Raw genomic sequence first — 15,502 nt, 5'->3', positions numbered from 1 at the left:
CCTCCACTAGACCAGGAAGAAATCCAATCATTGAGGGAACCAGAGGCGTCAGACATTGCTTCGATTTGGGTGCGCATGTCAGCCAAAACGTCGGATATGTTAGCTGAGCTATCTGGGATGTATACGCAGCATTCAGTTTTAACAATAGCACAGGTTCCTCCCTGAGCTGCTGTGAGTATGTCTAAGGCCATCCTATTTTGTAATACAGCCTTTCTCATTAATGTAACTTCAGAATTTAACAGCGACAGTCCCCGCATAGAATCATTAAGGGCTTTTGTGGTATAGTTTGTGAGGGCCTCTACATGCCATATTATGTCTTCTATTCCCAGTTGAGGCACAAAAATACTTAACAGGTGATCATACCAGTGGAAGACTGACCGTGTCCAGCGATGAAGCAGATAGGGATAATTTGCAGGCTTCGGTATTTCTTTATGCCAACTCCCTTGCATCCAGGGAAAGCCCAGGGTACAGCGCCCTATCCATCCAGGAGGTAGCCAGGGCCACAAATTTGCGCCACACAGCCACTGAGTTCCATTAGGCGCCAACCACCTGATGCTTGGCCGTCTGAACCAGTCAGTGGCAAACCAATCGGTTGCTTGTAAAACAATGGTATGGGTACAGTCTCTTTGGGAGAGCCATCCTAATTCACGGGTACTGTTAGGCCAGGCATCATAGGTATGATTTCTTTGCTCCCAACACAAAAGAGCTCTCTGATTTAAGTGACCTATGGTAGGAGTAAGCCACATAAATTCATCCCATACTTGAAAATAACCATCATCAGTATATCTCATATTGTTAGGCTTAATTGTTCCCCACAATGCTTGTTTATTTTCAATATTAGCGTTGGCATATTCATTCATGATTTTGGCAGTCTGGGTGTAGGAAAAAGGTCTTTCATGGCCTGGAGAATTCCAGGTGGAATTTACCATAGGCCAATAAGAAACCTTTCTGTTAGTGATCGAGATGTCACTATATATGCTCGTATTTGGGCTGAAAACCATATCTTCTATGTATTGGCATAAGTAATGCCAGTCTGTGCCTTGCAAAGGAGAAACCCACCAAGGGAGGCCTGAGGTGCTGGATAAAGGGAGGAGGCCACAAATCCAGCAGGAACTTTTCTGTAAATTATCAGCGTAGTTTTGAGCCCATTGCAAAAATAAATTGGGGCCGTTTAATTTCCCTAGAGCTAGATACGGAAAGAGTAAACTCAGAAAAGTGAAAGATTTTAAAAGCTTCATCGAGCCTTACTTATTGGTCCTTCAGAGCAGCAACTTGGGGTTTTTCCTCAGGTTCTCAGGAATGGGTAGGTGCTAGGAGCTTCAGGTAGACACTGCAGCAGGTATATTCTTGAAAAGATATTTTAAATCGTTGACAGACTCACAGGCATATGTGTCTCCTTCTTCCCTTGGAAGCGGTATCAAAGTTGGCTCCTGTAAAGACTCAGGAGAGATAGGTTTGATTCTGGACAAGTGAACCCAGCTGGAGATAGTTTGACTCTACTGCTGTGGGGGTGCTGAGTCAAACTTGACAGGGCCCTTCCCACCGTGGTTCGAGCTGATCTTCAGTTGACCCCCTTTTCCTTGTTTTGAATGGTACCTTCCTGCTAGTATTGGCACAGATTGCTTGTCTTCAGTGGGATATGGAAGTATTTTATTTCCATGCTTTTGGAGAGACTAGTACTTTACCCAGACTACTAATATATTTTAAAATTTGGTTGGTTTCCTCAGCAAACCATAGAGCTGCAGTGAGAAAAGGTCTTCCATATTTTAATTTAAAGGGGCCCAATTTAAGACTCCTCCTTGGAACCACTTAGCAAAGCATCAGTAACATCTGTTACCATGTTTCACGAGTTCGTTGACAGAGTTTTGCCTGAGTTCGTTTAAGGATATGGTTCGTTTTGTCCACTTTTCCTGAGGATTGAGGCCTACGTGAGGCGTGGAGTTGATAGCAGATCCCTAGAGTCACTGATAATTGTTGTGTTATTTTAGCAGCAAAAGAGGGGCCATTATCACTTTGCAGATTCTGGAGAAGTCCAAACCTAGGTATGACTTCCTTTAATGAGGTCTTTTTTTTTTTTTAATATTTGTTTAGTTTTGAGAGAGAGAGAGCGCAAGCTGGGGAGGGGCAGAGAGAGGGAGGCAGAGGATCTGAAGCAGGCTCTGTGCTGACAGCAGAGAGCCCGATGCAGGGCTCAAACTCACGAACTGTGAGATCACGACCCGAGCTGAAGCCACTTAACCGACTGAGCCACGCAGGCACCTCTTCAATAAGGTCTTAGAAACCTCTAAAGCTCTTTCTATCCTACAGGGAAGGCCTCTACCCACCCTGTAAATGTACTCACATAAACCAACAGATACTTGTATCCCAGATAGGGTGGCATTTGAGTGAAGTCAATTTGCCAGTCTTCCCCAGGGTAAGTGTTTGTATGTTCAAATGGCTTAATCAAGAGGAAAGGCATAGGATTGGACCTTGGGTCATTTTTGACACAAATCTCACATGCTCTGGTAACTTTTCTTATAGTCTTGGTTGGATTCTTTCCTCTGAATACTTGATGCAATAGATTTTCCATAGTGTCTCCACCAAAGTGGGTGGAGTCATGTATTTGCTTAATTCTTTTTTTTTTTTCATTTTAAACAAGAAGTTTATTTAAACAACAAGATGCCTTGACTTGAAGGGAAAACTATCTAGGATCCATTTCTTTAAAAAAAATTTTTTTAGTGTTTATTTTTGAGACACAGAGAGACAGGGCATGAACGGGGGAGGGTCAGAGAGAGGGAGACACAGAACCCGAAACAGGCTCCAGGCTCCGAGCTGTCAGCAAAGAGCCCGATGTGGGGCTTGAACTCACGGACCGTGAGATCATGCCCTGAGCCGAAGTCGGAAGCTCAACCCACTGAGCCACCCAGGCGCCCCTGGGATCCATTTCTTTTAGAGTAGTTTATCCCTACTTAGAGACAGATTGCCCTACATGTAATACCTACATACAAAAAAGTTATAAAATTATCACTGCTTTCACAATCAAATAAAGGGCATTAAAATTCTTCGATCGCACGATCGTGGGCAAAGATTTTTATGTTGTTCTTTTTTTGTTAAACCACGAGAGCAAAACAACTTACTCGAATATAAAGATAAGAGCTGAAGGAGCATGCTACTAATGGAGAAAAGGGATATTTTCACGGAACCAGTATTTTTCCCCACTTGATGTCAGTCAAAACATACCATTGACCATTTAGTTGAAAACAAATGCAATGTGGTTGTGCACATACACAGTTGCTCTATGCACAATAAAGGAACGGGGAAGGGAAAATGAAGGAACAGAGAAAGCTGTACTGTAGTAGTCACGATGTGGTAGAACCGAACTGTGGTTTTCTAATTGAGCCTATCTTCTTGGTCTGGAGGAACCGAGTTCTAGAGTAAAGTGGCGGGATCCCTGTTTAGTAGCCACCTCCTGTCTGCTGCTGGAACACATCAATTGTGTCTTCGTCCTCCATTTCCAGCTGTGCAGGTGTGTCCGTTTCCTTGATCGGGTGCCCATCGAATCGGAACCTGACCTGCCTCATTGGCAAACCCTGCCGTTCACAGTAGGCTTTCATCAGTTTACTGAGTAGCGTATGCCTCTTAATCTTAAAGTACACCACAGAACCATCCTGCCCTGCCACCTTCAAATTAATATGATCATTGTTCTTAGTCGTGACTTCTTGCTTGGGCTTTTCGTTGGCCATGGAGAGCGCCGGCGTCCCCTCAGCTGCCGCTTCCCCAAAGAGGTACTGTGTCCACACCGAGCGAGCACACAAGCAGCACCGGGAGTGGCGGAAGAAGGCTTAATTATTTTCCATTGCGATGCCTTGGGGAGTACATACATGTTATTCAATATATACCTTCCCTTTGAATCCATTTCAGATCCCTCTGTGAGGCGCATTGAGCCTCAGAGGGAGTATAGTTTGGGCTTATTTCTTGCAGAGGAGTTTTCTGGAATTAGAGCTAAGACCCGTGTAGCAAGCTCTTCCTTCCTTGCCGCCACTCTTGCTAGTCTATCCGCAAAATTGTTTCCTTTACTCATCGTGGTTTGGTCTGTTTGGTGTCCTTTACAGTACACAGCTGCCATCTCCTAACGAAGCCGTATAGCCCCTAATCATGTTAAACATTTTCTCTTTGTGTTTTATAGGGGAGCCTTTTGAATTTAATAGTCCCCGTTCTTTGCAGATGGCTGCATGAGCCTGAAGTATTAAGAAGCCATATTTAGAAGCAGTATATATACTTAACTCTTTACGTAGTTGTAGCGCTTGGATTAAAGCAATTAGTTTGGGCTTTTGTGCTGAAGTCTTTTGCCTCAGTCATACCCTATCGGCTAATAATAGCCTACCTGGTTTTTCTGGTTCCCTCATGCATAAAGCTCCTTCTGTCTGGAGGCCATTCAGCCTCTGGGTTGGACAAAGTTTTGTTCTTTAAATGAGGCCGGCTTGAATACACTTGTTCTGTAATATCCACACAGGTATAGATTGGAAGCCCCTGCTTGCCTTCATCAGGTAATAGAGTAACTAGGTTGAAACCTTGACACAACCTGAGGGTTAGTTACATCAGGGATGTCAAGGAGGAGGGCTTGGTACCTCAAAAATCTCCCTCCTCGTAACCATTCATGTCCTGACCTCTAAAACCCCTTGGACTTGATGTGGGATCATGACATCCAGATGTTGTCCTAGCATAAAGTTGCTAGCTTCTCCAGCTAGTGGGGCAGTCACAGCCACTGCTCATAAACATCCTGGCCAGCTTTCTGCTACCAGATCTAACTGTTTGGGGAAATAAGCCACTGGTCTAGCAACAGGTCTGAGTTTTGAGTGAGGAGTTAGGATGCCCAAGCCTCTTCCTCTCCTTTCTCACACACGTAAGGTGAAGGGCTTTCCCAGGTTTGGGAGCCCCAAGATAGGAGCAGTGCTCAGCATTTTTTTTTTCTTCAGACCTTTGAAGCCTTGGTGGCAGTCATCATTCCATTCCAGGGGTTCTAACTCACTTCCTTGTAATACTCTATAAAGGAGTTTGGCCATAAGGCCATCCCCGGGAATCCAAATGCAACAAAAAGCTACCATGCCTAAGAAGGCTCTTAACTGCCTTTTGGTTTGAGGTACTCAAATATACAGTATGGCCGTTTTTCTGTCCTGGGCTCATCCATGTCTGTGCCTCTGGAGTGAGAATGTAGCCCGCATGTTGAACCTTCTCCTTAGAAGCCTGGGCTTTCTGGGGAGACACTCTGTACCCTCGCTGTCCTAAAAAGTTAAAGGTGAGGATTGTGTTTTCGTCAGAATCCTCCTGTTGGGCTGGCAGTCAATGTATCATCCACACGTTGAAGCAACTTTCCATTAATCAGTTGTAAATCCCCTAGTTCCCTTTTTAAAGTGCTCCCAACAAATTCGGGCTGTCTCAGAAGCCCTGAGGCAGCCCTGTCCAGGTCACCTGGGAAATCTCACAAGTATCAGGGGTAGTCCATGTGGAAACAAAAAGATTGGAGTCAGGGTGTTCTCGTGTGCAGAAGAAAGCACCCTTTAAATCTAAGATCATAAACTAGTTTGTATCCGGAGGAACTGGAGTCAGTATAGTATAAGGGTTAGAGACCATAAATCCTGGATAAAGCATTTCACCCCATTTGGCTTCTTAACTAATAGAATGGTGGTATTGCAGGGTGACTGACAAGGGGTTAATAATCCATATTTCAAATTTTTCTTTTTAAAAAAAATTTTTTAATGTTTATTTTTGAGAGAGAGAGACAGAGCACAAGCAGGGGAGGGGCAGAGAGAGAGGGAGACATGGAATCTGAAACAGGCTTCAGGCTCTGAGCTGTCAGCACAGAGCCCAACGCGGGGCTAAAACTCACGGACTGTGAGATCATGACCTGAGCTGAAGTCGGATGCCAACCAACTGAGCCACCCAGGCACCCCTCAAAAATTTCTTAATCAGAGGCCAAATACCTTTTTGTGTCTCTGGTCTTTGCCTTTTCCAAGGATATTCTACATGTGGTCTTAGGGAGATAAGAATGGGTGAAATATTCCTGGCTCTCCCAGGAACTTCTGTTTCCCATTGCATCAGGTATCATTCTGATTGCAGTATGGCATGGTATACTATCTGACACATAAATGTTATTTCCCACTGGCCTGTCTAGGCGTCTTAATCATCATAAGCTTTGTTTTCTCTGCATTTGGTTCTGTCAGTCCTATTTGGATGGCAGTTTGTGGCTTAGCAAGGAAGCCACTCCCCGGTAAAGGAGTAAGGCACTTAGCTATCCGGAGAAAGCTTTGTGAGAGCAAGAGCGAGTCCATGCCACCAGCTAGTAGACAAGTAAATGGTCTCCCCTGTGGCCATCTATCTATTCCAGTAACTGTACAAGAGTGCTGGGACAGAAGCCCATTGTGTTGAGTCAGGACAGAGTAAGTGGCTCCTATGTCCAATAAAAATTAAATTTCCTTACTTGCCACATGAGGGATCACCCGAGGCTCCTGGCTCCTGAAATGTTATGTTGAGATGTCAGGGATGAGCCATAGGAGAGGTTGGGCCCCTTTAGTCCTCCATAACTTTGGCCAATAGAGGTTTTGGGACTGGATCCATCTTCCTTTTGAGGTGGGAATGATCCTTTCTCCAGTGGCCGTCCATCTTACAGAAGGCACATTGATTGGGGCCCGGCTTTTTGTGAGACTTTGCCAGACTCTGGCCTCACAGGCTTCCAGATGAAGTGATCCTGGAGTGCAGGGTTCCCCAATGCCATGGCCAAAAGCTGGGCATGGCATTTATTTTGGACAAATTCATCCCCCTTCTCTGACCTGTCTCTGTTATTAAAGATGGCAAAAGCCATATTCAACAGTTGGTTCCTAGGAGTTTGGGACCCAGTAATTGCCTTCTGTAATTTTCTCCTGATGTCTGCTGCAGATTGCAGGATGAATGCACAACCCACAATGACTGCTCTTCCAGAGAAATGGGGTCTGTATGAGTATACTTCTGGAAAGTCTCTACCAGAGGACCTCCAGAGAGGCTCCAACGAGAGCTGGGTTTTCATCCTTTCCTTGAGTTACTTCCCCTTATCAAAATAACTGGCTTAACTATACACGGTCTCATTCCCTTCTCTACAGTGCCACAATGAGACAATAATAAGATCTGTAGGTTCCCCCAAGTCAGATCAAACACCAGAGTCAGTTCCATGATGTCAGGTGCCTCTGCTGATTTAGGAATTGGGGCCATGCAGCCTTTATATCGTCCTTTGGGATCCTGATACAGGACCATAAAGGGTAACACAGAAGGCACTTCATTCCATTTCCCTTCCCTCTTACAATATAAATCAAGCTGTAAAATGGTATTGTAATCCAAAGTCCCATTTGCTGGCCAGATTTCTTGGTCTCCCAAGTGGATATTGGGGCCAAGCCTCATTACAATAGAATATTAACTTCTTCTTTTTCAACTTATCCAACATAAAGTATGCCTAATTATGTGACAGACATCCTAACAGGCAATCCGTTGGAATGCTCACTGTTGCCCCCTTTGAGGACCATAATCAAGGAGTCAGGCTGGGGCAAAGGGAGGATAAGATTCTAGGAAAGTATTGTTCACAATGCCAGAGATCTAAGGCAGAGCGTGGAGTCATTGGCCACAGTGGCCCCAGCCTAATGAGTAGGATAGAAGTCATGGAGTTTCCTAGAAACCAAAAGGGGAAAAATCATCTCTTAAGGATAGGGAAGCCCGCTAATGCAGAATACTATGGTCAGAGAATATAGTTATATAGTGGCAAGGAGAACAATTTAAAGGGCAAAAAAGGAGAAAATTCAGAGGGGTAGAAAGAGGTATAGCAGAGTGATAGGGTCAGGCATAGTGAGCAAGAGGGTGCAAAAGATTCCAGCTTGCCACATGTCTCCTCCCCCATCCAACAAGGAGACATCCACGTGGCAGTGACCAGCCTGCCATGTGTCATCCCTATAAGCGGAAAACCCAGTGCAACTGGGGGCACCAGGACCACTTCTTTATTCTAAGATTTGGGTCCTCAGCGGGATTGGCTACCAGTCCCCAACACCATTCCAGCTTCCCAGAATTGCCACGAGGAGACATCCACCCGGCAGCGGAAAAGAGAGCGAGCAAGTGAGCGAGAAAGAGAGAGATGGAGAGACGATTTGGACTCTATTCTAGGAAAAACCTGTTGTGGATTGAATGTGGATCAGCCGTGGGCCTATCTTCCACTCTTTTCTGCTTTGGTTTCTCCCAGTGGCAGCCCAAAACCACCATGGGGGCTCAGAGCCCTGGATGATCAATCCACCTGTGTGCTTCCTGGGGCGAGCCAAAAAGTACTGTAGTAGGAGGGGGTGGTTTCTATGGGACCACTATCTATCTTGAATAATCTGTGATACTTCCCTTGGCCCTTATTTGCCTAAGAACACCTTTCAGCGGGGAGGAACGTGCATCCCTCTTCTTCAGAGCTGAGCAACTCAGTCTCTCACGACAACTAACAGCCTTGAAGTTGTCTGGAAGCCAGAGTAAAAAAAGTTTCAGAGCTGAGAGAGAACGGGGAGTAAGAGAGCAGGTTTGCAACCAGTTTTTCCAGTTTCCCTTCCCCACTGGAGAATGGACCAGTTACACATTGACAAAAATTACATCAGCGTTAAACCAACTGTTTCCCAGAGGAGGAACTTACCGGTTCCTGAAAGCCAAATTGTGCTTTGCAGACTCAATCTGATGCTACTGCTGTTCTTCTGAGGGTCCCTTTGTGGTCGCCAAGATGATGCAGGCAGGCTGGGTCGAAGGACCCAGAGGGAGTCACACAGGACCAGCCAAGATGGCCCTTGGATTCACAAAGGATGGAAATCAAACTTGAACCATCAGGAGGTGAAAGCAGAGTTTATTGAAGGAATAGAGAGAGAGAGCAGGTACAGTCGGAGTACAGGAAGTCTTTGCTAGGGGTCTGGGGTTTTTATTGATGCTTGTGGTCTGGTACACGTGTCTTCTCAGGCATCCCGGAACTGGTCAAAACAAAGACAGGATCCAGGTGTCTGTCATAAGTCACTTATTCCCTACAGCCAGAAGGTCTTGGCATCAAGGTGTTCAGGGACAGTGGTCTGGAACATGCACATGACGGCCTGACCTGGTCATTCCTTAGATGTTATCTGTTGTGCTAGAAGACTCCAAAGAAATCGTCAACTCTTTGTCCCTCATAAGGAGGACTTACATTAAGGCATGTGGAGGGCAGGGGTGCAGGCCTCAGCAAGAATAGAAGCCAGAAAAGAAGCAAAGGAAACAATTTTTCCTCATGAGGTCCCTTCGGTTTCCCTATCTCCATAACGTCCGCAAATAAAGACAATATGCTTTTTTTTTTTTTCTTTCTTGCTATTCAGATATCTTTTATTTCTTTTTCTTACCTGATTGCTCAGACTGGTCTTTCAAAAACACCAATCCAAATGCCACTTGTGTGATGAAAACCAAAAAGATTAAAATCCCTCCCGGGGCCTACATGACCCTATGTCTCTGGCCACTTCTCCAGCGCCACTGTTTACCTGTTGTGACATTCTGGCACCCTGTATTTCAGCCACCCTGATCTTTTCACTGCTCAAATTCCTTGTATTCCTTTCTACCTCAGGGCCATCAGACCTACAGTTCCTTTGATGTGAAAGACTGTTCCCTTCTCCTCTTCTCCAAGGAAATTCCTCTTTTTTCTTTCAGCTCTCAGCTAAAATATCCCTTTCCTCACATAGACCTTCCCTGACCTACTCCCTACTTCCCTACACAAACACACACAACAAGGTCATGGCCATCTACAGTGTACTTTTAAAGTATTGTGTAGTACTTTTCATACCTTTTATTTATAGCTCTTATTATGGCTCATTTGATTATTTTATGATCGTCTCTTCCATATAAATTCGGTAAGTGTTTTGGTCCCCACTGTTAATTCTAGCGCATGTCGTGCTATAGATACTGAATGAAAACGTTTATTTTAACATCAGACTTTTTTTCATTGATGAGGTTTGATTTTTTTTCATTGTTGAGAAAGAAGCTTTCTTCTTTTATCTGAAAGCGTAATTTTAGTAATTATTGGCTGACCAAAGTTTCTTTGTCATTGTATGGGGATCTAGATTTCCTTAAATGGAGTTTAGTTCTAGATGTGGCAGATTTTTTTTATGAACTCATTCCTAAGGGAAACAGATTAGTTCATGTTGCACAGTATTAAAGACATAAAACAAATGAAGCCAAACAAACTAAATGCTACGTGACAAAAATTTTAACTAGTTAAATTTTTTTGGTCCTTCCAGTGCTAATTATTTTGATCCTGAACACGAAACTGTTATGACACTAAGCACGAATACATAATAATATCAGCTAAGGGTCAGCGATGGCATGATTTCTAGCATGTTGACCGCTCTGCTTCAGTGTGTGGGGAGAGAAAGTATAAAGGTGACAATTTCATCCCATTTGGTGACTGGACAGAAGAGGATTGTCAGTTTTAACTTACAATTACAAAAGCTTTTTGGTGGTGGTAAAGGGGGCTTTACCACCAGGTAACAGGTAACAAAACTGCCTCCTTCAGTGAAAAGAATTAGTAAGGGTATCCTTTTAAATGAGACCGGTAACAGGGGCACCTGGGTGGCTCAGTCAGTTAAGCGTCTGGCTCTTGATTTCGGCTCAGGTCACGATCTCACAGTTGTGAGATCGAGCCCCGCATCAGGCTCCGCGATAAGCATGGAGCCTGCTTGGAATTCTCTGTCTCTCTCTCTCTGGTCCTCACCTGCTCTCTCTCTGTCTCTTTCAAAATAAATAAAAACTTTTTTTTTTTAAGTAATAAATGAGGGTGGTAACAATTTCTTGAAATAAGGGCCACAATGAACCCTTGAACGTACCAGCCTGCTTCTCCACCGTTTCGCTTTCCATGGTTTCGGTTGCCCATAATCAGAGGTAGTTCAGAAGCAGATGATCTTCCTTCTGATGTACAGTCAGGAGATCGATGGTAGCCTGAGGCTACATCAACTGCCTATGTCATTTCCTTCACTTTGTTTCATCACGTAGGCATTTCATTATCTCACATCCTCACAGAAAGAAGAAAGTGAGTATAGTATGAGACATTCCGAGAGAGACAGACGACATCCACATAACTTATTACAGTATAGTGTTATAGTTCTACTTTATTATTAGTTATTGTTCTTAATCTCTTACTATGCCTTAATTTATAAATTAAACTTTACCGTAGGTATGTATATGTAGGAAAAAACATAGTATATATAAGGTTCCATACTGTCTGTGGTTTCAGGCATCCACTGGAGGGTCTTAGAATGTATTCCCTGCAGATTAGGGAATACTATTGTGTATTCATTTTGCCTCTCCCACCCAAACCTGGAAAACTTATAAGTGACTGAGTCCGACAAACAGGACGATTTTATGAACAATGGATGTATTCTCTGAGAAAAGCAGAGTGGTCATCGGTAAATATTTATTGATCTCTATATTATATGTAAATTATATTACCTTTGATGCTAGCTAAGGAGGCAAAACAAGATAAAACATGGTTTGCAATTGTTTTAATGTGTTTGTGTAAAACATTGGATATTAATTAATGTCACAAAGAGTAATATTGTAGGAATGTGCTTTAACCTTTATTTTCCATTTTTATCAATATTTTAGTCCAATTGTTTTATTTTTTTTTTTTTTAGATTGTAAATAATTTTTTTCAGTCATAGATCTCATGGCCTTTGCTACTTTTAGTACTTCAGTAAGAACGCTAAAATAAGCTTTACTGCGGATCTTTATCCCTCTAACATAAAGAAAAGGATAATTATAATGCCTAAGCTTTGTGTTGGGAATTATGCAGAACTAAATTTTCCTCATGTTGATGGTTATTAAGGAAACACTTTCCATGAGCATACCTTTTTTAAAAAAAAAATTTTAATATTTATTTTTGAGAGATGGAGAGAGAGTGTGAGCAGGGGAGGGGCCGAGAGTGAGGGAGACAGAATCCGAAGCAGGCTCCAGGCTCTGAGCTGTCAGCACAGAGACCGACGCGGGGCTCGAACCCACAAACCGCAAGATTATGACCTGAGCCGAAGTCGGATGCTTAACCAACTGAGCCACCTAGGTGCCCCCGTGATCATACCTTTTAATAATTTATTTTACAAGTAGTCTGACTTCTAGAGAGAAGTTCACTTTGTGTAATAAAATTGTATGCATTGAAAACAATATTATCAGAAATTGAGTTCTGATTTTTCTCTGGGAAAAAAATTTATTCTGATATGTGTCTGTTTGTGTGTGCATGAGAGAGAGATAAAACAGAGGGAAGTTTGTTTTATTGTGCGTTTTTTGTTTGTTTGTTTGTTTGTTTGTTTGTTTTTTAATCATTAATTACAAGCTTTCCTTTGGCAGAACCGCTTAGGTACACGATTGCTTTATGAGGAAATTGTTGGTAATAATGGAGCAAATTTAATGTTTCTGGCCATGCCTTAGGACATAACCCATTTATTGAGTTTTGGGACTAGACTACAAAATTAGATGGCAGGGGTCATTTCTGCGTCCACAGATAGATGAGAAAACCTCCAGTAATCCTTCTTTTTTTTTTTTTTTTAATTTTTTTTTAACGTTTATTTATTTTTGATACAGAGAGAGACAGAGCATGAACGGGGGAGGGTCAGAGAGAGAGGGAGACACAGAATCTGAAACAGGCTCCAGGCTCTGAGTGGTCAGCACAGAGCCTGACGCGGGGCTTGAACTCACGGACCGCGAGATCATGACCTGAGCCGAAGTTGGACGCTTAACCGACTGAGCCACCCAGGCACCCCCAGTAATCCTTCTTTAAGGAAAACCTGGGTCTGTGTTACAAGGATGCTCTAGATACTGCCCCTGAGTGACCCTAAATTAGTCAGTTACCTAAATTTTACAGGCAACAACCCTGAATATTATAGAAATAATGTTTTGAGTAATAAGTCAACTTTTTCGTATTCCAAAGTTTAGTTTTTAGTTTGCATGAAATTCTTAAAAATGCTTTCTGATATTGAAATTTTTAGATTGTCAGTTTTAAAATGTGTTCGGAAGATGCCCCTTAGTCTATGTAAGTAAATGGGGAAGTTGAATCATTTTGGGGTTCTGGTATAGCATGACAACCTAAAAAAGTTAACATATGGTCCAAAGTGTATACAATATTCATAAAGAAGAATTCCTATATAGTAAAGGGAAGACATGGGACTTACTCTGTTGTGTGGTAAGCCTTCTATCCTGTGCCTGGTCGATCTAGCATATGCTCAGCAGTAGTGATATATAAGAATATGTCATAGTTACAGATATTTCAGTGCCACTGAATGGGGTTTAAGAAAGGCCCAAGGGCAATCAAATATCACTTATTCATGTCTCCATATCACACCATATCAAGTGTGTTCTCTTGCAGGTACTGTGTTAGGTCCCACATAAAAAGATTTTATGAAGCTCACATTTTAGTGGAAAATGAAGGGAAAGGCAGGGGCACGGTTATAATTTGATAAATGTTCTGATATACGTTTATGTAATGATCCATGCAAATAGAGTTAAAGCAGATATAAATTCTAGGAGTAGCATCATACACAGTTTAGTGGTGGCTTCAGAATAGAAATGTTGTAAGAAATGTCTGGTTCTTAAAGGCAAGGAGTTTGGAGGAGAATGGGGACAACAAAAATGAACACCAACCGCATGCAGACAGTAACTGGTGAGGAGAGATTAGCTTAGCATGGCAGTGAACAGCTCGAGCGGTTCAGATTAGCCTTAGTGAGCACCTGATACAGAGCAAGGTCAGTGTGAGCTGACAGGAGAGAACAAATAAAGATGTGTCAATGCCATGATCTATCTTTATAATCGCTTCCTCTTGAATACGTGTTCAACTCCCTTGCCTTCCTCCTACTTTCTAATAGTAATTACCTGACAAAACCTTAACCCCGCTGGAATACAATTCTCCACCAATTCTGTGGTGGCGGTGTGCATTTGAACGTGGCTGGAGGAAAACACGCAACTAGCTGTGCTTCATTCATTCATTCATTCATTCATTCATTTATAGTGAGCACTAGCAGGGGAGAGGGGTAGACAGAAAGAGAGAGAGAGAGAATCCCAAGCATGGGACTCGAACCCTCGAACCATGAGATCATGACCTGAGCCGAAACCAAGAGTCAGACGTTCAACCTACTGAGTCACCCGGGAGTGCCTGTACTTTAAATTCGTGACCGCTAACCTCCAGAGAGTCGTTCCTTCGGCCCAGATATTCTACTTCATTTCCCTAGCCCAGTCATCCATCCATTCTGTTATCTAGCCAGCCTCATCGATGACTTTGCACACCTCCCGAATCTTCGAACCCCCACCTCTTTTTCAGATGATGGCTTTGAGTCCTCTTTCTGAAAAAAGTGAAAGCTCTGAGAAGAGACCCCCCCCCGCCCCACGTATTCCCAGCACCATATGTACTGTACCTGCACCCATATGCTCAGCTTTTCTTTCATGTTACTAGAGATAAACTGCCCTAGCTTTTGTCTATGAGAAAACCAACATCTGCATCTGGACACTAAAACTCATGTCCCTTTGGCACTCAAAAGCAGTGCAGTTGTTAGTTTTTCTTTTCTTCTTCTTCTTCTTTTTTTTTTAAGTTTATTTATTTATTTCGAGAGAGAGAGAGAGTGCACATGTGAGCAGGGGGAGGGGCAGGGAGAGAGAGAATCCCAAGCGGGCTCAACCCTGTCAGCGCAGAGCCCCCACGAGGACTTCACACTCACAAACCGTGAGATCATGACCTGAGCTGGAATCAAGGGTCAGACGCTTAACGGACTGAGCCAGCCGGGTGCCCCTATTAGTTTTTCTACTGTCAATTTTCCCCTATCTATTGGATCGCTCCTCTCAGTGTACAAATGTGCTGTCATCCCTCTCATCTAAAAAACAAAGCAAAATAAAATGAAACAAAAATCTTTCTTGATCCCTATTCTTCCAGCTACAACCCCATTCCTCTGTTCCCTTATTCAGCAAAACCTCTTTTAAAAAAATCCGTAGATATTGTTTTCAATTTCCGTCCTCCTATTCTCCCTTGAATCCTCCTTTATTCCATTTCTTTTTGTCCAACTGTTCCACTAAAGTCACAAGTCCACTAAGTCACAAGCGACTTCATATTGCAGAATCTTGTTCCCACTTCTCGTCTTACTCGTTTCATTCAATTCATCACCCCCCTTTCCTTGTCTTCTCTTTATTCACTTGTCTTCTAGGATATTGTGTGTTTTAGTTGCCTTCTCTCTTACCGGCTGGCATTCTCATTCACCTCGTCTCGTGTCTCATCTCCTTGTCTTACCCTGGAGTACCCCAAGGATAAGTCTCTGGACCTCTTTTTTTTTTTTTTTTCTCTTTGCGTTTGGTGATCTCATCTATTCTCACAGTTTTATATCATCTGCATACTGACCACTCCCCATTTTATATCTCTTTCTGGACCTCTCCCTTAAATTCTAGACTTACCTATGTGCTTCCAGGGGGCTTTTCTTCTACCAAAAATCTTATTACCCCAGGCTCA

General features: G+C 43.1%; 2 protein-coding genes across 4 annotated transcripts in view; one reads left to right on the top strand and one right to left on the bottom strand.

Moving 5' to 3' along the window:
* TBC1D19 (TBC1 domain family member 19) overlaps window positions 1–15,502 on the top strand; it is a 145,242-nt gene that overhangs the window by 87,750 nt on the left and 41,990 nt on the right. The gene's annotated exons all lie outside the window — the stretch shown is intronic.
* Window positions 2,856–15,495, bottom strand: LOC122218542 (small ubiquitin-related modifier 2-like). The gene is made up of 4 exons (XM_042936742.1): window positions 15,448–15,495; window positions 10,854–11,039; window positions 8,660–8,984; window positions 2,856–3,767 (listed from the first exon to the last, which is right to left on the bottom strand). Exon 4 carries the CDS (start codon window positions 3,720–3,722, stop codon window positions 3,435–3,437), a length of 288 nt encoding a protein of 95 aa, XP_042792676.1. The 5' UTR covers window positions 3,723–3,767; window positions 8,660–8,984; window positions 10,854–11,039; window positions 15,448–15,495; the 3' UTR covers window positions 2,856–3,434.

This window comes from Panthera leo, chromosome B1 (genome assembly GCF_018350215.1).
Source record: "Panthera leo isolate Ple1 chromosome B1, P.leo_Ple1_pat1.1, whole genome shotgun sequence".
NCBI classification, from domain to species: domain Eukaryota; kingdom Metazoa; phylum Chordata; class Mammalia; order Carnivora; family Felidae; genus Panthera; species Panthera leo.
Note: the sequence above shows the minus strand (reverse complement) of the source record. Positions and strands in the feature narration are given on the sequence as shown.

Bases quoted from the DNA above. Each gene is read 5' to 3' on its own strand.
- LOC122218542 (XM_042936742.1), bottom strand. From the start codon at position 3,722: ATGGCCAACGAAAAGCCCAAGCAAGAAGTCACGACTAAGAACAATGAT.